This window comes from Gymnodraco acuticeps, unplaced genomic scaffold, assembly GCF_902827175.1.
Source record: "Gymnodraco acuticeps unplaced genomic scaffold, fGymAcu1.1, whole genome shotgun sequence".
Taxonomy (NCBI): domain Eukaryota; kingdom Metazoa; phylum Chordata; class Actinopteri; order Perciformes; family Bathydraconidae; genus Gymnodraco; species Gymnodraco acuticeps.
This window is the reverse complement of record NW_022991219.1, coordinates 967885-987411: the sequence shown is the minus strand read 5'-3', so window position 1 is coordinate 987411 and position 19527 is coordinate 967885. Positions and strand designations below refer to the sequence as shown.

Below are 19527 nucleotides of genomic sequence, written 5' to 3'. Positions count from 1 at the left end.
ACAGTGGGACATTGTACGAAAAGTCAGCACACTCAGCACGGATAGTGCGCAACATGATTGCAGCGTCCAGGCAGCTCCGGTTCGAGCATATGCCTTGAGTTGCACATAGCTCCAACGCCCATACCACCGACGACATGTTTGTTTACTGTCCTGGCTTCACGGCCGCACACCATTTACGTCACAGCCAGGCATGAGTTAGGGAGCGCTGGATTTGTGAAAAACTCCCCTCTTCCTAAACCACTAATACCACAGTACTGGCAAAACGGGAGGAGCCGAGTGAAAAACAAGCGCCCCTCATCCCAATCCACCCACACCGCAGTATTTTTTACCCAAAAAATATATTGTATATTATCGGGGCTATTAGTACTGGTATCGGGTTTATCGGGATGACATCATAATTCCTAATATCGGACCGATAATTATCGTGCATCCCTAATTAGATTAGAACCTTCATTATCCTAAACTTCTGGGGCATTTCAGTGTGGCTGAAACTTTCTCTCCCTCTTCTTCTCATACTCCCTGTCACTCTCCTTTAAGTGAAGGTTTCCACCTGAGCCGCTGGGTTATTAAAACTGTTCTCTGCACATCATATTTGTATTTGTTATATCTGCTATAAAGTAGATATTGCTAATAAGGTGGTACTAGACTTCAAACTTAAAAGGTAGCCAACCAAATTGTGGGTGAATATTTTTTCATATGGCAAATTGATGGAAAAATAAAACTGCAATGTTTTTCCCAATATACTGCAGCCCTAATTTGCACATTAGCAGTAGTGTAGCAAAGATGGAAGGGATAGCAGTACTCTGTTTTTTTTTAAACGACAGGTGCAATAACAATATTTTAACAATGTCCAATACACAATGTTTATTAATAACAGTTGAATTTGAAGTTCCTGGGTTATGATTTTCCTTCAGTGACAACAATAGTTGTTGAATGATTTAAATCATCTTTGATGGTGTAAATGTGTTCATGATAATTGCTAGTTTAAAGACTATAGTTGGTTCGCCAATTTGCTCTCAGATTATTTTTGAAAGGTTGGACAATTCAACAACTTAAAAAACCTGTTTCTTTTTGGTCTTCTACCGCAAAGGTACCTGCTCTATCAATGACTTCTGTATTCTGTCATTTAAATCTTTAGATATGATTTTGGTTTCTTGATGTCTCCCAGTTTTAAATTTCTCGGACAGAATACCATCAAGGAGACCGTCTTCGTAGATGTAGTCTTTATTTCAATACTGTCAATCCAATTTCAAAGCTAAAGGAATCGGGCTCACTGAGGCACACGGCATGCTACACAACAAAAGAACCGTAGACTCTGAGCAATAACCACATTAGCTTTTATTACATAAAGTACATCAGAAAGTCTCCTTATCTAACTTGTAAACATGAACATGCATCGTGTTCTGCACCCTGGCTTGTTGAATGATCGACCACTGACAAGTTTGTTTACTTCATATCCCCCCTTCGCACCGGAGTTCTCGCATCCTGCCGGCTGCTGTCAATCATACACAAACACACAGTGACACACACCTGTAGACGAAAAAGCGTATTTCGAAAAAGCACACGCACAACGTGGTGCAATATACTGACAGAAATGTTGCTTTGCTGACACAAGGTAGATAAACTGCAGTGATGCGGTTGAGACCTACTGGGAGAGGGACTGCATGTGTCCATAACAATGCACAATAAAGATCAGACTTGCTTTGAAGACAAGAATGTGCCTCTCTACACGTGTGGTATTGACAGCTCCGACAGGGAGAGTTATTTTCACCCATCACAACTTTGACACTTGTTGTTTTCTTTGTTCACCATGCAGCAGCCGCAGCAGCAGGCGGCGGCGCTCCCACTGTCCGGCGGCGGGGGTGTGGCGGTATCATCGGTGGGCCCCACAGCCGACCCAGAGAAGCGCAAGCTGATCCAGCAGCAGCTGGTCCTGCTGCTGCACGCTCACAAGTGCCAGCGACGGGAGCAGGCCAATGGGGAGGTGAGGGCCTGCGCCCTGCCGCACTGCCGCACCATGAAGAACGTCCTCAACCACATGACCCACTGCCAGGCCGGGAAGTCCTGCCAGGGTGAGTGAACGCATTTTAAAGCAGATTGATCACATCCTGGGGTTAAAAAGTTTGTGGAAATCAACACCCCATTTGCTCGTTGGAGTCTTTTCTGCTTTCTGTTCACCACATTAAAGCCTTAATAAAGTAGGTCTTGGCAAAGTAAACACATACTTTTTGTTCATAAACCATTTCCTATCTTGATCTTGTAAAATCCCCAGCTTTTATTATGATATATTTGTTTATGATCCGATCCCAACATTTATATAATCTCAAGTCAAGGTTTGGATATGCTTTACATCTTCCACATTTGGAAAACAACTGTTGAAAATGAAACTTACAGCATCATGTTGAACAAGCAGACCTGAAAGTCATTAAGGGGAAACATATTTGAAAAAGGCATCAACACAGATCAGATAACTAGATTCCCCTAGTGCAGGGGTGGGGAACCTTTTTCCTCTCAAGGGCCATTTCAATTTTTCCAACATCCTCCGAGGGCCGTACAAATGATTGACCTCTGCTTAAAAATACTAAAATCACAGCCCATTCATTTCGCCTTTCTTTCATGCTGTACAAAGAAAAAGCAACCTCTTAATCCAGATATCTCACCATGACTCGCGCATGCATGCACGTGCACGGTGTGGCATGACCATCAAAACAGAAAGATATGGACACAAGATGTGTACAAATGTATTTAGATTCGGGGGGTCCTTGGGCATGCTCCCCCAGGAAGATTTTTTTTTAAATATTGAAGTTGAAAGCATCAATCTGGTACACTTTGAGAGCAACATTAAGAGATCTATGGATACATCTCTCAACACCAGAGATGGGGACTCGAGTCTGTGACTCGGACTCGAGTCGCACTTAAGTCGCACACACAGAGACTTCAGACTTGACTTGGACTCCTGCTCAAAAGACTTCGGACTCGACTTGGACTCGTGTTTTGGGACTCGTGAACAATCATTGTGTTTTCTATTTTTGGCGTATTAAAGGTAGGGAGGTAAGTTTGAGAAACCGGCTCGAGATCGCTAGAATTTGAAAATACACAACCGGAGAAAATCTGCCACTTCCTCACAGAGTCCCTCCTCCAACACACACGAACGCGCACATGACCAATGAGGGCACGAGATCAGTTTGTGCCCCGATGGGAGGCTGACAGGCAGGTAGGCCATCCAGTTATTTTAGCCGGGCCGGGTATCGGGATGTTAAGAGCATTCCATGGAATATAACAACAAGTGTATCTCGAGCCGGTTTCTCAAAGTTACCTACCCCACCTTTAACATTAACATTAACATCATGGTAACACCATGGCGACCAGCGGCACACCTGCAGCTGTACCGCTTGTAATTAGGTTAAACTATAAAAACTTCGAACAAAACGCCGGCGGCACCAACAAAAGGAGCGCACACTGCAAAGTCTGCAATATTAAAATCAAGGATGCTGGTGCAACAACGTCAAATTTCATCAGGCACTTGAAAACTCACTCGGAGAGGTCAGTCACATTAACGCATATGGACGGTTAGCAAACATGTTTAGCTCAGCATCAGCTATGTAATGTTAACTTAGCTTGCTACTAGCTTTGTAACTGAATATTTGAAAAGATGAGTGAATGTTTGCTTGTCACACTTGTTTGCGTTGAGTGGCGTTGACATCCAACTCTTGACATGACATAAAAAAGGTCGGTAACGTTAATCATTACGTTCCGCTGCCACCATCTACTGGCTAACGTTAAACGTAGAAAAATACATAGTTACATACATAAATACATCTGTCGGTTTATAGGCAGGTTACAGGTTTATTGTTGACCAGGTAACGTTAATGTTACAGGTTTATCAGGTTACCATTACACTGGGTTTGAGTGAGAGGATAGAGGAATATGTTTATTTATAGTAGACTTAAAAGATGTAATTAGAGACCCAGTGTAATTAAACAATACGGTTGCAGAGGTCACATTTTAACATTTTTGTCCACTGGCCAAATGGCTAGACTAGTGAATGTTGAAATGTTACCAGCCACTCAATAGATTGCCATTGTTATGTTTGGCTGGTGCGTGCAACATACAGTACCAGCCACTTGCATGATTTACCAGCATTTGGCTGGTAAATGGTGTTAATGGTAGATATCTCATTTGGAACAGGTCATTTTTTAATATCACCAGTTCAGTATATTTCAGATAATATTGCAGCAATAGTTTTTTAGTTGCAAATGGCACAGAACAAATGTTTACTTTTAAGTACTTTTAACACAGTTTCCCTGCGGGGGATTAATAAAGTATTTGTGATACTGATTTCTGATTCTGAAGTGTTTAGCTTATAAGTTGTTTGCATTTAGCTAAACTGTGATGTTTGTCCTCATATTGCATTGCAATAGCCTGTTTAAAGTGATCATATAACAAACAACTAATCAGTACTGATACTGTATGCTAATAGATATAGGAGTGATAATAATACAGTAAATGCTTTGAATTTCTTAGATATAGCTGTGCAGTATTCTTAACAGACTGGACAGCAGCAGACAATAGAAGGCTTATTACAACCAGAAGAGACATGAGACTTTGGTTTTTTAGAGACTTGAGACTTGACTTGGACTCGTGACCAAAGACTTGAGACTTGATCAAGTCTCACCCCACAAAGACTTGAGACTTGACTTGGACTCGTGACCAAAGACTTGAGACTTGATCAAGTCTCACCCCACAAAGACTTGAGACTTGACTTGGACTCGTGACCAAAGACTTGAGACTTGACTTGGACTCGTGACCAAAGACTTGAGACTTGACTTGGACTCGTGACCAAAGACTTGAGACTTGACTTGGACTTGCAAAAAAAGACTTGTGAACATCTCTGCTCAACACCCATATGAAACAGAACTGTAAACAGATTTACTTTTTCTTTATGGATATTTTACAAATCACTCTCCTTTTAAACTTTATTCATGTTTATTAATAACAACTTTGTTTTACTGTCATATAGTATTTTATAACTGTTTACTTTATTCTCTTATTTTTTTATAACTATAATGATCATATAAAGATGTGCCTTTACCTCACTGGTTGGAGAAAACGCTTCTTATATTCGTTAGCATAGCTAGCTAACCAGATGCTAATAACAACAAAGTTATTAACTGTATGATCAGTATGACAGATGAACAGATCGCCACTGGGCTTTCAACTAAAGACACAGCCACGCAGAAACTGCGGCATATGTACGGCTCCTTATGCGTACTGCAGTTTCTGGAGTGGCGTTCCGGTGCTCTCCGTCAGAACTGCACCCCTGTCAGACGAGACATATACCACGTGATGACACGTTAAGCTTGTGTTGTGTTCAAGGCCCCTGACCTTGGCCAGGAAAAAAAGGCACTCGCTTGTTTAATTATTTTGCGGTCTAGATTTCTTACATTTTTTTCTTTTTGGCGTGTGTTTATAAATTACCTCGAGGGCCGTACCAAATGGTCTCGCGGGCCGTATACGGCCCGGGGGCCGGAGGTTCCCCACCCCTGCCCTAGTGGAACCAACAGTTTGTGTGGCTGTTAAGCGCGGGCTGTTTAGATTAAATGTTGATAACAAGTTTAAAACACTGAATATTATAAGATTTAAAGTAGGAGAGACCCTGAGGGTTAACAGCTAATACATCTTTACCTTCCAAAACATTGACAGTTTTCGATTTTTATTTTTTTTAAACCTGCATAAATAATCCCAGTAGTTTTTCTAGATTATGTGACCAAGAACCTGCTGCAACTAAGAAATATGTTCTTTCATGTCACACTCTTAAAATAGCTATTAGATACTGTATGAATGTTTTTTATCTTTTTTATTATCTTAGTAAAATGAGGATTTCCAAATACCAAATATTCTCTTAAATTAATTTGATCATATTTTAATAATGCGATTCCTTTACTTTGTTAGTTTTTCTTAAAAGGTAGTCTGTCATGTGTGCCTTTCCATGCCATGACACATTTCTCGTAAATCCTTGTTTTGTCAGAACATAGACTGAGCACATAAGATTTCCATACATTCAAAAACACTCACATCCTACCTGCTTGCCCACTTGTCGACTTTCTCTTGTGCCACTAATGTCGTCCCCTGGATTTTCTCTATGGCGTGTTTCTGTCTGCTGTCCTTCCTGTGCAAAATTCCCCTCGAGCGACTTTCATTTAGATTTAATGTATTTTGCTCTGGCCTTGGACTTGAATGCTTAAGTTACATTTCAAGCCAACCACCCTCAGAGGCCAAAGTGTTTTAAGTGTGAAGGGGTCTATGTCTCTGCATGCCAGCTCATTTCCTCTCGCTCAGGGTTTCTGCGTCTCTGTACCTCTGACATTTTGTGGCGAACGATTTCTTTCCCTATCCGCACATCTCAGATTTGACATTTATCTGATGTGAGTTCAATTTTACCTAAGGGAACTCTTGAGTCTGCGCTATGACTAATGCGTGCACTGGCTTTGGACCTCAATCCTAGCTCTTTTTCTTTGTTCATCAGTTCACATTAAATCTACAAAAAGCTACATTATAGACCTGCAATGTTCCAGTCTTTGCCAGTAGTATTGGCGTTCTCACCAAGATAATGAAATCTAATTGTGTTTATTTGTGCTAGGGCTTTGGAGCTTGAAGCCAGATAATGATTGTATATGTTGTAATATTTAGAAGTGCCAATCGGATAGCAGAGGCTCCTTTCATCCAGCTGGTGATTTTTTTGTCAGATTAGCTGCTAGCTCATTAGCATGACCACAGATGAAATGAAGCGCCTCCGTTTGTTCAGTCATGCATCAGGAAATACGGTATAGTTTATTTTTCCTCTGGGCCAAAGCAACAGCCTTCCAAGAGTGGAAATGAGTGCAGTGAGCTGAACCTTTTCAGTTTGAGCAGACCAGGGCTCGAGCTTGAGGAAAAAATTAGTGTCGGGGAGGATAAAAAATGATTTTGGGACGAATTTGGGACGAGAGTTAAAATAAAAATACCCTGCTAACTCTACTACAAACGGCGATGAAAATGAAACCGACTGCACGTTGTGTAGCACACAGTTATTAAACCTCCTTGTCAACATAAACACACACGCACAAAACATTTAGCAACCTGCAAAATACACACACACACACACACACAGTAGGCTACGTAGCTACAGCTGTGCCCGCAAATTCCTGGCCCGCAAATTCGCAGGTCTAGCTATGTACTGAGTGTGTGCAGCGCAATATATCTATTATATGGCTCTGAGTGTGGGTTGAGTGATGTACAATGGCATCCCGTGGAGGAATTCTGAAATGTTTTACCGTTAATCATAAAAACGCACAGCAGAACCTGACCCTGGAGCGCCGGCCTCTTTATTTACTTACTCATCTTCACCCCCTATATAAGGCTGAGAAGAGAACCCTCCATCGTATTTAGTCCTTAGCAATATGCTGCGCCTCTCCCCATGTAGGGATGGGTACCGAGCCCCGGTATTAAACGGGCCCCGGGCCGGAATTATTAAAGACAGTGGTAACGTTAAGCTCCGACGTTATCGGACTTTTTATCGGTACTGGAGACATTTAAAAAATATGTCATATGTATTATTGCTACATAAACATTATATCGCAGTTTTAGTTTCGCGAACTCCGTTTCTAATATGCAGTATTAAGATTACAACATGCGTCTATGATGTATTTTCGAGCTTTCCAATCCAGACGAGATCTCTCTCCAGTCTGTGTGCGAGGGGCCGGGGCAGTTTGTAAAGGTCTCCTGACTGTTACAGACTGTCATCCTGGTTAGTGGTTACTCTGGGTTCTGTCTTCAGGACAAAGTGTTGGATTTTTTTGTTAATTGGATGGGACTTGAGTAATTTTCTCGTTTGTGTGTTTGTTTAAATATATTTGGCCTTTGTTTATGTGATTGAATGATTTACTCAAATAAAAAGGTTGATGAATTATCATCTAATGATTTGTATGATGTTTTATTTATGTTAAAGGTCACTTTGAATGATTTTAACTAATGATAATGTAGAAAAACTAATATTTTAAATTCGGGACGGTCCACATTAATTTCGGGACGGCTTAGATTGTATTTCGGGACGGTTCCGGGAGGATGGTGAAAAAAGTTAGTCGAGAGCCCTGGAGCAGACACATTTTATTTCTGTAGTTTCTCTCTAGGGATGTCCAAATCAAGTTTCCTCCCCCCCACTATAATATTGAGGGTCTGCCGCTTCAGAGTCCTACTCCATACTTCTATTTTATTGGATATTACAGCTGCACAGTGAACACTAAAGTACATTCAAGTTATTGCAATCAATCCGCTGTATATGCTTGACAATTGAAAAGCTCTGCATTGCGTTAATTAATACTTGTCCTGTATATTAATGGTTTTGTAATGTTTTTATAAAAAATTTGATTTATTTTATAAAATAATAAACCCTCTATAATTTATTTGGCTTTGTTGCCGTCTCAAGGTTTATTTCTGTCTTGTTTTGAAAAGGTCCTCCGTTGTTTGTTTTTTTGGTGACGCTGAGTTTTTATTTTCATTTTTTGGACATCTTTTGCGCGGATAGCAAATTACCTTTTTTTTAAAAATTATTATTACAATTACAGGAGATTGCAGAAGGACAGACAGCAGATGGTTGGAAAGTTGACGACTACAGCACTCCCATTGCTGTGAATGAAAAGCTTCTTAAATGATCACACTTGTGTTCATTAGAACAAAGGATCAGAGAAGGCTCAATATAGCGGACCAAACGGTTACAAAATACCCTGAAAGTCGCCCATACCGACCACATCGGGTCATCCCTTTGTCTCTCCTCCTTAACATTTATATTAAGTCCTCATAGTTTTTTCTTCGTTCTGTCAAGGACCACTTTGCTCAATGTTGTTAATGTGTGTACAGGAAATCCTTCTTCTAAATGTGAGGTGTGTGATATGTCCTTTCTGCTTGTTATTTCAAAACAGAGAAAGTCGTTTAAAGTTACACAATATAATTAACCTTAATTCCAGTCTGAGATAGAGAATAGGACTCAACTGTGAGGGAGACTGCTGCTGGAAATGTCATGTGGGCATTACATTTAGAACAAGCTGAATGTAAAAATGGTTTTGGTTTCATTAAACATGATGTGAATTTCCAGCTCTAACGTTGATTTCTTGGTGTCCCCATCTCCCTCCTCTCTGCAGTGGCACACTGTGCGTCGTCCAGACAGATCATCTCGCACTGGAAAAACTGCACGAGACACGACTGTCCTGTCTGCCTGCCGCTGAAGAACGCCAACGACAAGCGCACCCAGCAAAGTGAGTACGAGTAGCAGGCTCCGGCACGCTGTCGCTCAGCTGTTGTCAAGTGGCCAGACATCCCCGCAGACACCAAACACAAGGCTGATTTACTTCCATTGACTGTACTGAATAAGCAGCGCATCTCTGCGTTGGTCTCACAAAGGCCCCAGTCTTTATCTCAGACATTAAGGGAGATTAAGCTCTTGTAGTCTATAGTGACATCATCAGCAAGAATAATACCTTCCTGTGGCTTTCCTGAAACCAGCCGCAGAGGCTTGTGTGCAGAATGTTTGAGTATTTGACCATTCAGGCAATTTATTTCTAGGTTCGTGCCCCTCAACAATGCCTAAAAGCATTCAGTGAGTAAGTGTGTGGTCCTGCTGGGCTTGTAATCTGACACACAAGAGGGATAGGCGTGTGATGGAGGGAGAGAGGGAGGAAACGGAGAGCGTGTGCTGGATGTGTCCCGCTGAGCCATTGGCTGTTGGGCTGTTTACTGCTACTCCCCTCCGGAACAGAGCCTCGCACTTAAACTGTTTTCTTTCTGTTTTGTTTTCCACTCTCCGGTTTCACACTCTGTTCTTGAATACCCAACCCAATCTTTTTCATTCTTCTTCATGACTTGCATTTGTAACTTTTACTCTTCCATTTTTTTTTACTCTCCCCTTTTTTTCCCCCCTTCCATTATTTTATTTTCTTTACTTCACCCCTCTGCTCGGCATCTTTCATCACTTAAAGCATTCCAGTGTCGGTCTGTCCCTGTTTGGTTTGCATGTTAAAGAACATGACGTTGAGGCTTGTGTCTCTCCTGCCAACACAAGCACACCGCAGAGTTTCTTTGTTCTGCCTCCTCCGATTTTGGTCTTTGCACAAACTAAGAGCTTTTTTAGCTCGCCCAAAGCCTGAACTCAGAAAAATATGCTAATGCTTTGTCCCCTGGAGGGATTTATGCATTTATTCAGTTCACTGCTTTTCAAAGCGTTTAGCCTTGCATTATGTTCACACTGTATCATGTTGCCTTGTGACTTCATCTTGCCAGAGGTCAAAGTGTGTAAGCATGTGTGTTTTCTACTACTACTTTTGCAGTGTTTTCACCAAAGAGGATACTTTTTACATTCATTGGGCTTGGCACACAGTATCAACATTTAGCATTTGTGTGCCTACCCTTGCTTGCAGCAGTAGAGATGGTGAACATGTCTACCAGCTGGCAGTATAGTCAGATTGATTGTATTTGAGTGTTAAGACTGACGGCGCTGTCTCTCTCCACAGCCATGCTAGGCTCCCCCAATGCGAGCCTCCAGAACGCCATGTCCTCCGTTGGTGTGGGCCAGCCCAGTACTCCCACCATCAATACCTCAACCCCCATAGACCCCAGCTCCATGCAGAGAGCATACGAGGCACTTGGGCTGCCCTACAGCAGCCAGACCACTGGGCAGGCCCGGGGGGCCGCGGGCCAGACTGGAGGCGCACCCAACACACAACAACAGCAGCTCCCGCAGATGAGACCCATCAATGCACTTGGTAAAGCCAAATATTTCGATGTTTTATAGTCATGTAGTGATATTTAGCACTTCTGGGTTCCTTGAAATGTAATGGTTTTTTGAATTAGTTTTGGTTAGATGTCTGGAATCAAGTTATTACCCCACTCATAAATGTCTGAAGCTTTTACTTGTCTTTACGAAAAGGCAGCTGCTAACAAGTTACTAAATAAGACTGCCAACACCCGTCCACCTTTAGCTTAGTGACCGTGAAGTGAAGAAATGCAACAGTGATGCAGTTTGGTTATAGCACTAGCTATTTACTTTTAGTCATGACATGTATGCTTCAACTGTTATAAAGGTGTATAAATATGTGGAGATGAATCTGCTCCATGAAACGTGCAAGTATCATAAATGTGCGTTTGCCACAGATCATATCTTCTGCTATAATCTAATAGACAATAAAATAATACCCAATTTATTTTTGTCGGGAGCCCTTGTAATGCTGACTTCCAGGTTGGCCGCAAAAACACTATTAGTACTAGTATATATGAGCGCTTGTAGAAAACCTTTAAAAAGTTGTGCTCTCTTCAATGTCGGCATGTGTGTATTGATTGACTTATTAATGCACAGCACACCCAACTGCTAGGCTCTAAAACGGATATAAAAATGAATGTAATATAAAGCAAAGATAACCTTTGCTGGCCCTTTTATTATGTCTGTGTTGAGTGTGCTCTGCAGCTGTGGTCACGGCAGCCATATTTTATTCGCAGAGCACGATTTTAAAATGAAGGCAGTGCTGTTTGCTCACAGCGCTCTGTGTTACAGGTAACCAGATGGCTCTTGGAGGCGGGACTCCGGGCGTGACCACTTCAGATCAGACGAACCTGCACACAGACGCCCTCCCCAACACACTCAACACTAACAAGTCAGTCTCAGCAAACAACGGCATTTCATTCATTCACCCTAAACTTTCTTTTTATTGCAGGAAATTCAAGTAGCTACTTAAAATGTACATGTCTAATAGATTTGATGAATTCTAGAGTGCAGTCCCATGTAAAACATTACACTATTTAAATATGTAACTTCTACCCGTCCTCCTGTTCCACCTCCAGTCAGCTGCTGTCAGACGGGTCCTCTGTGGGCTCGCTGGGTAACCTTCCCACAGCAGCACCCATCTCTGCCACAGGCACCAGGAAATCCTGGCACGAGCACGTCACTCAGGACCTGAGGAATCACCTCGTGCACAAGCTGTAAGTGTATACCCCTGCTGGACGACTGGAACTGACTCCTACCATGACATTTTGAAGGTTTTGAAGTACAGAGGAAGAATTTGAGATGTTCATTGCTGCAATTCTTCTCCTGCAGAGTACAAGCCATATTCCCCACGCCTGACCCGGCAGCTTTGAAGGACAGACGAATGGAGAACCTGGTGGCTTACGCCAGGAAGGTGGAGGGGGACATGTACGAGTCCGCTAACAGCCGGGTAGGTTTTCTGAAACGGGCCTCAACTTGGAAATAATTCCTCTCCCTTTCAAGGCCACACACAAAGCCTCAGAATGTATTTGTCAACTTTAATATCGCCTTCTACTCACCCCCTTTGTCTCCCCTCAGGATGAATACTATCACTTCCTGGCTGAGAAAATCTATAAAATCCAAAAGGAGCTGGAGGAGAAGCGGCGCTCCAGGCTACAGAAGCAGATCATCAACCAGGCTCCTCTGGCCGCCCAGGGGAACCAGCAGCCCGGCCTCCCCCAGCCCAATGCCTTCAGCCCAAGGCCACAGAGTGAGTACAGCGGTACAAGACCTGAAGAGTTGTGAGGTAAAACCTCAAATGCATTTCAAGTTTCTTGCATCATTTTTTTTGACCACAACAAGTGTTAGAAACAAGTGTTTGTATTGTATTATTTCTTCTTTTTGTGTGATATTTATGCCATTTCACATATTTTCGTCTTGGTTGGGTAATAGGAATAAAATAAATATCTAGCAAAGTCTAATTGGATAAACCGGCACACCAAATAGCTCCTTTTTGAATGATCGTTATGCTTGGCTGAAAATAATTTTAACATGAGCTGTTAGTGTGCAGATGTATCTGTTTCAACTGCCAGTTCACATTACCCCCCTAGTGTTTGCTCATGTTAACAGATAAATACTTTGGGGCATTTTTCAACATGGAAAGATCTCGCTATATCTTTTCTATTGTGGTTGAGATGCCTTTAGTGGTTTGTTGTATTAGGCTGCTGTGATGTTGCAAATGATTGTGAGTAGGATGTGTATCCACATAGCTAAAAACAACAACCCTTTAATTGAAAACCATGCAGTGGAGAGGTTGTGTGAACGGCATCTATTGCACGTCTGTCCGTCCTGGGAGAGGGATCCCTCCTCTGTTGCTCTCCCTGAGGTTTCTCCCATTTTCCCCTTTAAGGTTTTTCCTTGTACGATGTGAGGGTCTAAGGACAGAGGGTGTCGTTTTCTCATACTGATATTCTGTACAAACTGTGCTGTTGTATTTGTTGTAAAGTGTCTTTATTGTAAAGTATTTTTATTGTATGTACAGCACTTTGGCTCGACCAAAAATCGTTTTCAAAATGTGCTATATAAATAAAACTTGATTTGATCATGTCATTCTTCAATTTGTCTTTCCGCTCAATGGTGTTTTTCTCTTTGCTTCATAGATGGGCCTGTTCCTCTGCCCAACATGCCAAATCAAATCATGAATCGCATGCAGGTTTCACAAGGTACGTCTTGGAGCGCTACATGTTGCATATTTCTCATTCCAATACAAAGATGTAATGGGAAACTGAAAAGACTCTTAATAAAGGGACAATTCCAAATCCACATTCTCTAGAAGTCTGTATGAAGAACGTGTCAGTAAGGCTGAACACATTCACTGTAGAACCCATGAAAGGCAAGCGAACTAAAGGAAGAGACCATTTCTTTGCAGAACTATAAGATGCAATCTCAATATTCAAGTACTTCCACTTAACCACACAGGTCTAACTGTGGAGCTGCCTGAAAATGGACATGTGTAAAGGTCTGAGAGTTTTTGCACAGACTGGAAGAAAAATACAAATTTAAACTTTCACCACCATATTTGATTGGGTAATGCTTCTTTAGCTCTGTGAAGTTGTGTTGGCTATTTTTGTGCAATTGAGTTGTGTGTACCGAACGTGATGGTCCTCTGTACAGGAATCAACCAGTTCAACCACCTGGCTCTGCCCAACGCCCAGATATCCCAGACACCAATGGGAGCCCGAGCCGCCTCACCCATGAACCACCCACAGCAGATGAACATGAGCTCCGTCCCAGCGGTGAGGAGGGCAGGGGGGCACACAAATCACAGCACACACACACAAGCATACACGTAATATGAGCTAACACCCAGTTGCTAGTAAATGTACACTCTGTCTGCACACAGTACCAGGCTAATTAAAAATGTAGTCCACTGGTCAGGTCATGAGATGTTGAATTTTAAGATGGACGAGTCACTGCACCAGCTTGTTAAGAAAAGGGCAGAGTGCTTTTTGTTCTGCAGTCTTTCACTAACCCAGGTGTGGGACGGAGGCATTGAACTTTAATACCGAACAATGTGCCCCTTGTTAAAGAAACGGACGGCAGTAAATACAAGATGTGCGTCATGGCCAATTTTTGGTAATGTTTACCTGTTGGCTCCAACACAATTAAGTGTGAACAGGTTTAAATACTTGAATAATGAGTCCTATGAGCTTTGCTGATGTATCGGTGGGGAACTAGTATAGACACGGCAGATGCCTAAAAACTCTGAGAAAGCGTTAAATTAATTAGTTAAATTTGTCATAAATCAATCTTTTACGTTTCTGAAAATGGCTAGGACATAGGAGTTTTTTAATGCTAAATTGCTTCTTAAAAGTACTTATTTCCATTATCATTATATATTTCTCTTTTACCTACTATTGCAACTTATATTTCTTAGATTGTTTATGGTCACACCACCAGACACTTAAGCAAATTCCTTATATGTTTAAGCGTACCTGGCAATACACTTGATTCTAATTCTGATTTTAATATCTGAATATCTTTCTTTATCTCTATTAAAGGTGGGGTAGTTGGAGGAGGGGCTCTGTAAGGAGGGGGCAGATTTTCTCCGGTTGTGTATTTTCAAATTTTAGCGCACTCGAGCTGGTTACCTACCCCACCTTTCATTTCTTTTGTAAATATTTTGAATGATGTCATCACTTTGTATTTTTGTAACAAAAGCACTAACATTTTCTTATTTTATAACAAAAACAAGAATCTATTTCATTCATAACTGTTAAACACTATAGACGATATAGATTGATATCTAGAGAATTGACACTACTGTCGTCTGTAATCCATAAACCACTTCACACTTGTACAGCCTTTTATTTGAGATGGGAGACATTCATTGTAAACCATCACCGCATCATAATGGAGCTAGAATGCCAGTAATGTGATTGATCTTTGGCTCTTGCTTCTGGTTATGTCAATGGAAACTCCCGTCACTGAGCTCAAAGTAATCATCATCTTCTTCCCTGCCTTGCAGATGGGCATGTCCCCCTCCAGGATGCCCCAGGCTCAGGGCATGATAGCGGCACATGTCGGTGCTAACATGGTCGGCCAGACGGCTAGCCAGGGACAGTTCCTGGCTCAGACCCAGTTCCCTCCAGGATCAACTGCAGTCGCTGCAACGGGGGCCTTGAATGTCACCGTGGGGCCCGGCATGGGCCAGCCACCTGCACAGGCTGCCATCACCCAGGTGAGACGTTAGAACTCACTAGTTGGCTGTTTTAGGTATCTTCTTTGAAACGTATGCTGCTCATTCCAAACAGCGGCTGGAACTTAAAATCAAACTACTCTAACCAACCATTTGACGCACTAATTGCTCTGAAATTGTTCTCATACCGATCACAAGATGCTCTCTAAACCTCAAATTGTGTGTGTGTGTGTGTGTGTGTGTGTGTCTGGTTGACCTTACGCCTGTGTGTCTGTCTGCTAATCTGGTGTGTGTGTGTGTGTGCGTGTGCGTGTGTGTCGCCTGCCCTTTGTGTGTCCTTCTCTCCAGCAGCAGCAGCAGGGCGCTAACCTCCCCATGAATGCACTTGGCCCCTCGATGGGCCCTCAGCTAGCCTCCTCCCAAACCCCCTTGCACACCACGCCTCCTCCTGCCGTCTCCACGGCTGGGGGGGCCACTAACCTGCCACACCCCCAGCCCTCCAGCCGCAGCTCTACCCCCAACCTCCCTGGCCCCGCCCCAGCCCCGGGTGCCACCCCGCCCCGCCCCACCCTGCCCCCACCCCCGGCGGAGCTCCCTGCTGCGCAGCCTCCGCCCCTGCCTCAGCCCCCTTCCACGCCGGTGAGCCTGAGACCCTCAGCATGCCCTCCACTCTGAACAAACTCCCATCCCTCTGCCTGCCATGTACCAACCCCCCCCCCCCCCCCCATCCACATCCACCTCTCTGTCTGACAACTGCATCCTTATCACTGTTTGTAGCATCCATCACAATGGGAATGTTCATCTTTAACTTTAGGGGAGCAATGAAATCAATATAGAGGTTTCCATGTGTGTTTCAGCACCTGCATACAAAAGAAAGCAAATGAGCTGATGCCAATACCTCATATCTTCTTTCTCTGTGTGTCCCTCTGTCCCCCCCCCCCGTGTTTCAGCTCTCTCAACCAGGGGCCAGTCTAGATAACCGGGTGCCGACACCGGCCTCGACCATCAGCGCTGACCTGCCTGCACAGGAGGTCAAAGCAGAAGCACACCGGGAGCAAAAAGGGTTTGAGGCCGCAGGCGGCAAAACTGAGCCCAAGATGGAGGTGGGTTCAATCGATGTTTTGAAAAACGTAATGTTTTACTGCTGAACATATTTCTTCTATATCAAATTGTTTAAAGAATCTAACAAATCAGTACATTTGAAATGACATTGTACAACACATGATATTCTTTACCTGTGGACATCATTTGAGGATAACATTAGTCAGTCTTTGTTTGTTAAACCTTTAGTTATTCACTTTCATCCTTAATGAACTCTAGGATATCAAAATAATGAGAATGTAGACTTGACTGAGTCTTTTTCCTTGATTTGTGTAGACTGAGGAAGACTCTGCTTCAACGGTGCTGGTGAAGAAGGAGGAGCCAGATGTAAAGCCGGAGCGAATGGAGGTGGAGGAGAAAAAGCCAGAAATGAAGACAGAACCCAAAGAAGAAGAAGAGGGCGGAGCCAACGGCTCAACCTCCTCATCCCCCACTCAGTCACGGAGGAAAAGTGAGTCAAAATCTGTGAAGACTGGTCCACTCACCCAGAGGAGAGGGTTTCCGTCACTGTCAGAAACTTCAATAATCCCTCTCTGTGCCGACTGAGACACACTTATAATTGATGTCTAACTTATTGTGACAACAAGTCTTGCACTACCTCTGAACAATATCCAGACTCTTGTGATCCTTCTTGATCTTGCCAGAATTGTACACAAATAATGAACAGACTGTGCACGTGCTGGTATTATATACCCAACAAATAATGGAGGCCACCTAATCTAATGTTTACGTTCCATTTGATGTGCAGGCAGGGACAAAGAGCTGCAACTTCAAATTATTTTCATTTCATTTATTTGTGAAAAATAATTATAACATCCAAACATGACATCTTCAAATATTTAGTTCGACCAAAACATTTTTCCGGTCACATATGATGTATGACGAGTAGGGTTGGGAACCGAAACTCGGTTCCAGATGAGAACCAATAAGAAAATGCCGGGTACCAGGTACCCGTACAAAATACACAATTTCGGTTCTGCTTAACGGTTCCTAAATGCGGTAGACTTTCCACCGGGTCCGTCTGCGCCGCGGTGACCCGGTGGAATACAGGGTAAGGGAGGACTGTCCATCTGTGTGTTCTGGAGAATCACAGAACGGCCGGTCATCAGCTGGCCCTTCATTTTTTTTAAACGGCATCATGTAAGTTGCGCTGACAGGCGACAGAGGTCCACAGTTGCCCCGCAGCGAGGCTCCCCCCGTCCTCCCGTAGACAGTTCACGAGCTCAGTCACTTCATAACCCCAAAGATGGAGCGCGGTAACGTTCTGAAGTGAGGCTCCACTACACTAAAAAAGAAAAAGACAAGGCACAGTGTAATGCCTGTTAATAGCTTGCCACAGGCATACAGTAGCTCAGTTCAAATAAAGCACAGCTATTGTGCAATACATTTGTATTGCATGTATATTTTTTATTTGTAAAAATGTCAGTTAAAGCTTAAAAGAATAAATATATTTTTGTTATCTAAACGGTTTAACTCTTTCTTTTACAATTTTGGAATCGACGGGGAATCGATAAGAATCGGAATCGATACATTTCAAACGATACCCATCCCTAATGACGAGGGATAAGCAGGCAATCCTTTTATTTGAGAGACTGAAATCAGAGTATATTTGAATTGCTTCTCTATTTCTACTTCAAAAATATCAATTAATCAGCAATTGATCAATGCATCAAAATAGTTTCAAAAATAGTTTGGGTTGATTGACTGACCGTTTAAGCTCTAATGTGTGTGAAGTGATGAAATAATCAATCTTTGGCACAGATAGGAAGCGAGCACTTACTGCTGTTCAGTTGACATTCTTTAGAATACAAATGTATTCATGTAACATAAGCTACATAACCATTGATTTGTCATTTTGTTGTAGTTCTAAGAACATTTGGAAAAACAACTGATGTCATACAGACAACAATATGCAACTAGACCAGGATTTAATGTCGCTGGTGTTTACATTACAATCGCTGTCCTATGTAGTGTTCAGGGAGTCTGTTGTCTTTGTGAAGCTGAGGAAAGGTTTAGGGGTTAATCCCTCTTACTTCTCCTGTACAGTGGACTGTGCTTTTTCTGTAACTTTGTTAGTTTACTTACACGGTGCCTTTTCCTCTTTTCCTTTTCCAGTCTTTAAGCCCGAGGAGTTGCGCCAGGCTCTGATGCCTACTTTGGAGTCTCTCTACAGGCAGGACCCCGAGTCGCTGCCCTTCAGACAGCCAGTGGACCCCATGCTCCTGGGAATCCCTGTACGTAGCACACATGCACTTGCCATGTCATATTTTCACTTGAAACGAAAACTGATCTTGGGTGTTAACACTTAAACTTTGTATTTGTCCCTGTCTCTCCAGGACTACTTTGACATAGTGAAGAACCCTATAGATCTGTCCACGATAAAGCGAAAGCTCGACACGGGCCAATACCAGGAGCCGTGGCAATACGTTGATGACGTCTGGATCATGTTCAACAACGCCTGGATCTACAACCGCAAGACGTCCCGCGTCTACAAGTACTGCTCCAAACTGGCCGAGGTGTTCGAGTCCGAGATCGACCCCGTCATGCAGCTCCTGGGCTACTGCTGCGGGAGGAAGGTGAGATAATGGCGTGTTGAAAATGAAAATTCAGGAAGGGTTTTTATTAGGGCTGTCAGTCGATTAAAATATTTAATCGCATGATTGTCCGTAGTTAATCGTGATTAATCGCATTTTTTTATCTGTTCTAAATGTACCTTAGAGGAATATTTTTCAAGTTTTTAATACTCTTATCAACATATGAGTGGACAAATATGCTTTATGCTAATGTTTATTATCATTTGAACAATGACAAATATTCTCATGAATATTAAACACAACAACCTCTGAACATTACAAATATTCGCCTCAATTCAACCTGGAACCTCTCTCATACAATAATACAATACAAATGGTGTGTGTGTGTGTGTGTGTGTGTGTGTGTGTGTGTGTGTGTGTGTGTGTGT

At 42.7% G+C, this 19527-nt stretch overlaps 1 protein-coding gene across 1 annotated transcript in view; it reads left to right on the top strand.

Annotated features, from left to right (window-relative positions):
- The window catches only part of crebbpa (CREB binding protein a), a 95983-nt gene that overhangs the window by 62970 nt on the left and 13486 nt on the right, over window positions 1-19527 (top strand). The window contains 15 exon segments of the mRNA XM_034239104.1: window positions 1817-2072; window positions 9177-9290; window positions 10542-10793; window positions 11579-11678; window positions 11866-12003; window positions 12119-12236; window positions 12365-12536; window positions 13426-13488; window positions 13940-14061; window positions 15294-15506; window positions 15816-16103; window positions 16415-16567; window positions 16842-17016; window positions 18681-18799; window positions 18902-19141. Of these exon segments, the coding sequence (XP_034094995.1) occupies window positions 1817-2072; window positions 9177-9290; window positions 10542-10793; window positions 11579-11678; window positions 11866-12003; window positions 12119-12236; window positions 12365-12536; window positions 13426-13488; window positions 13940-14061; window positions 15294-15506; window positions 15816-16103; window positions 16415-16567; window positions 16842-17016; window positions 18681-18799; window positions 18902-19141 (2523 nt within the window).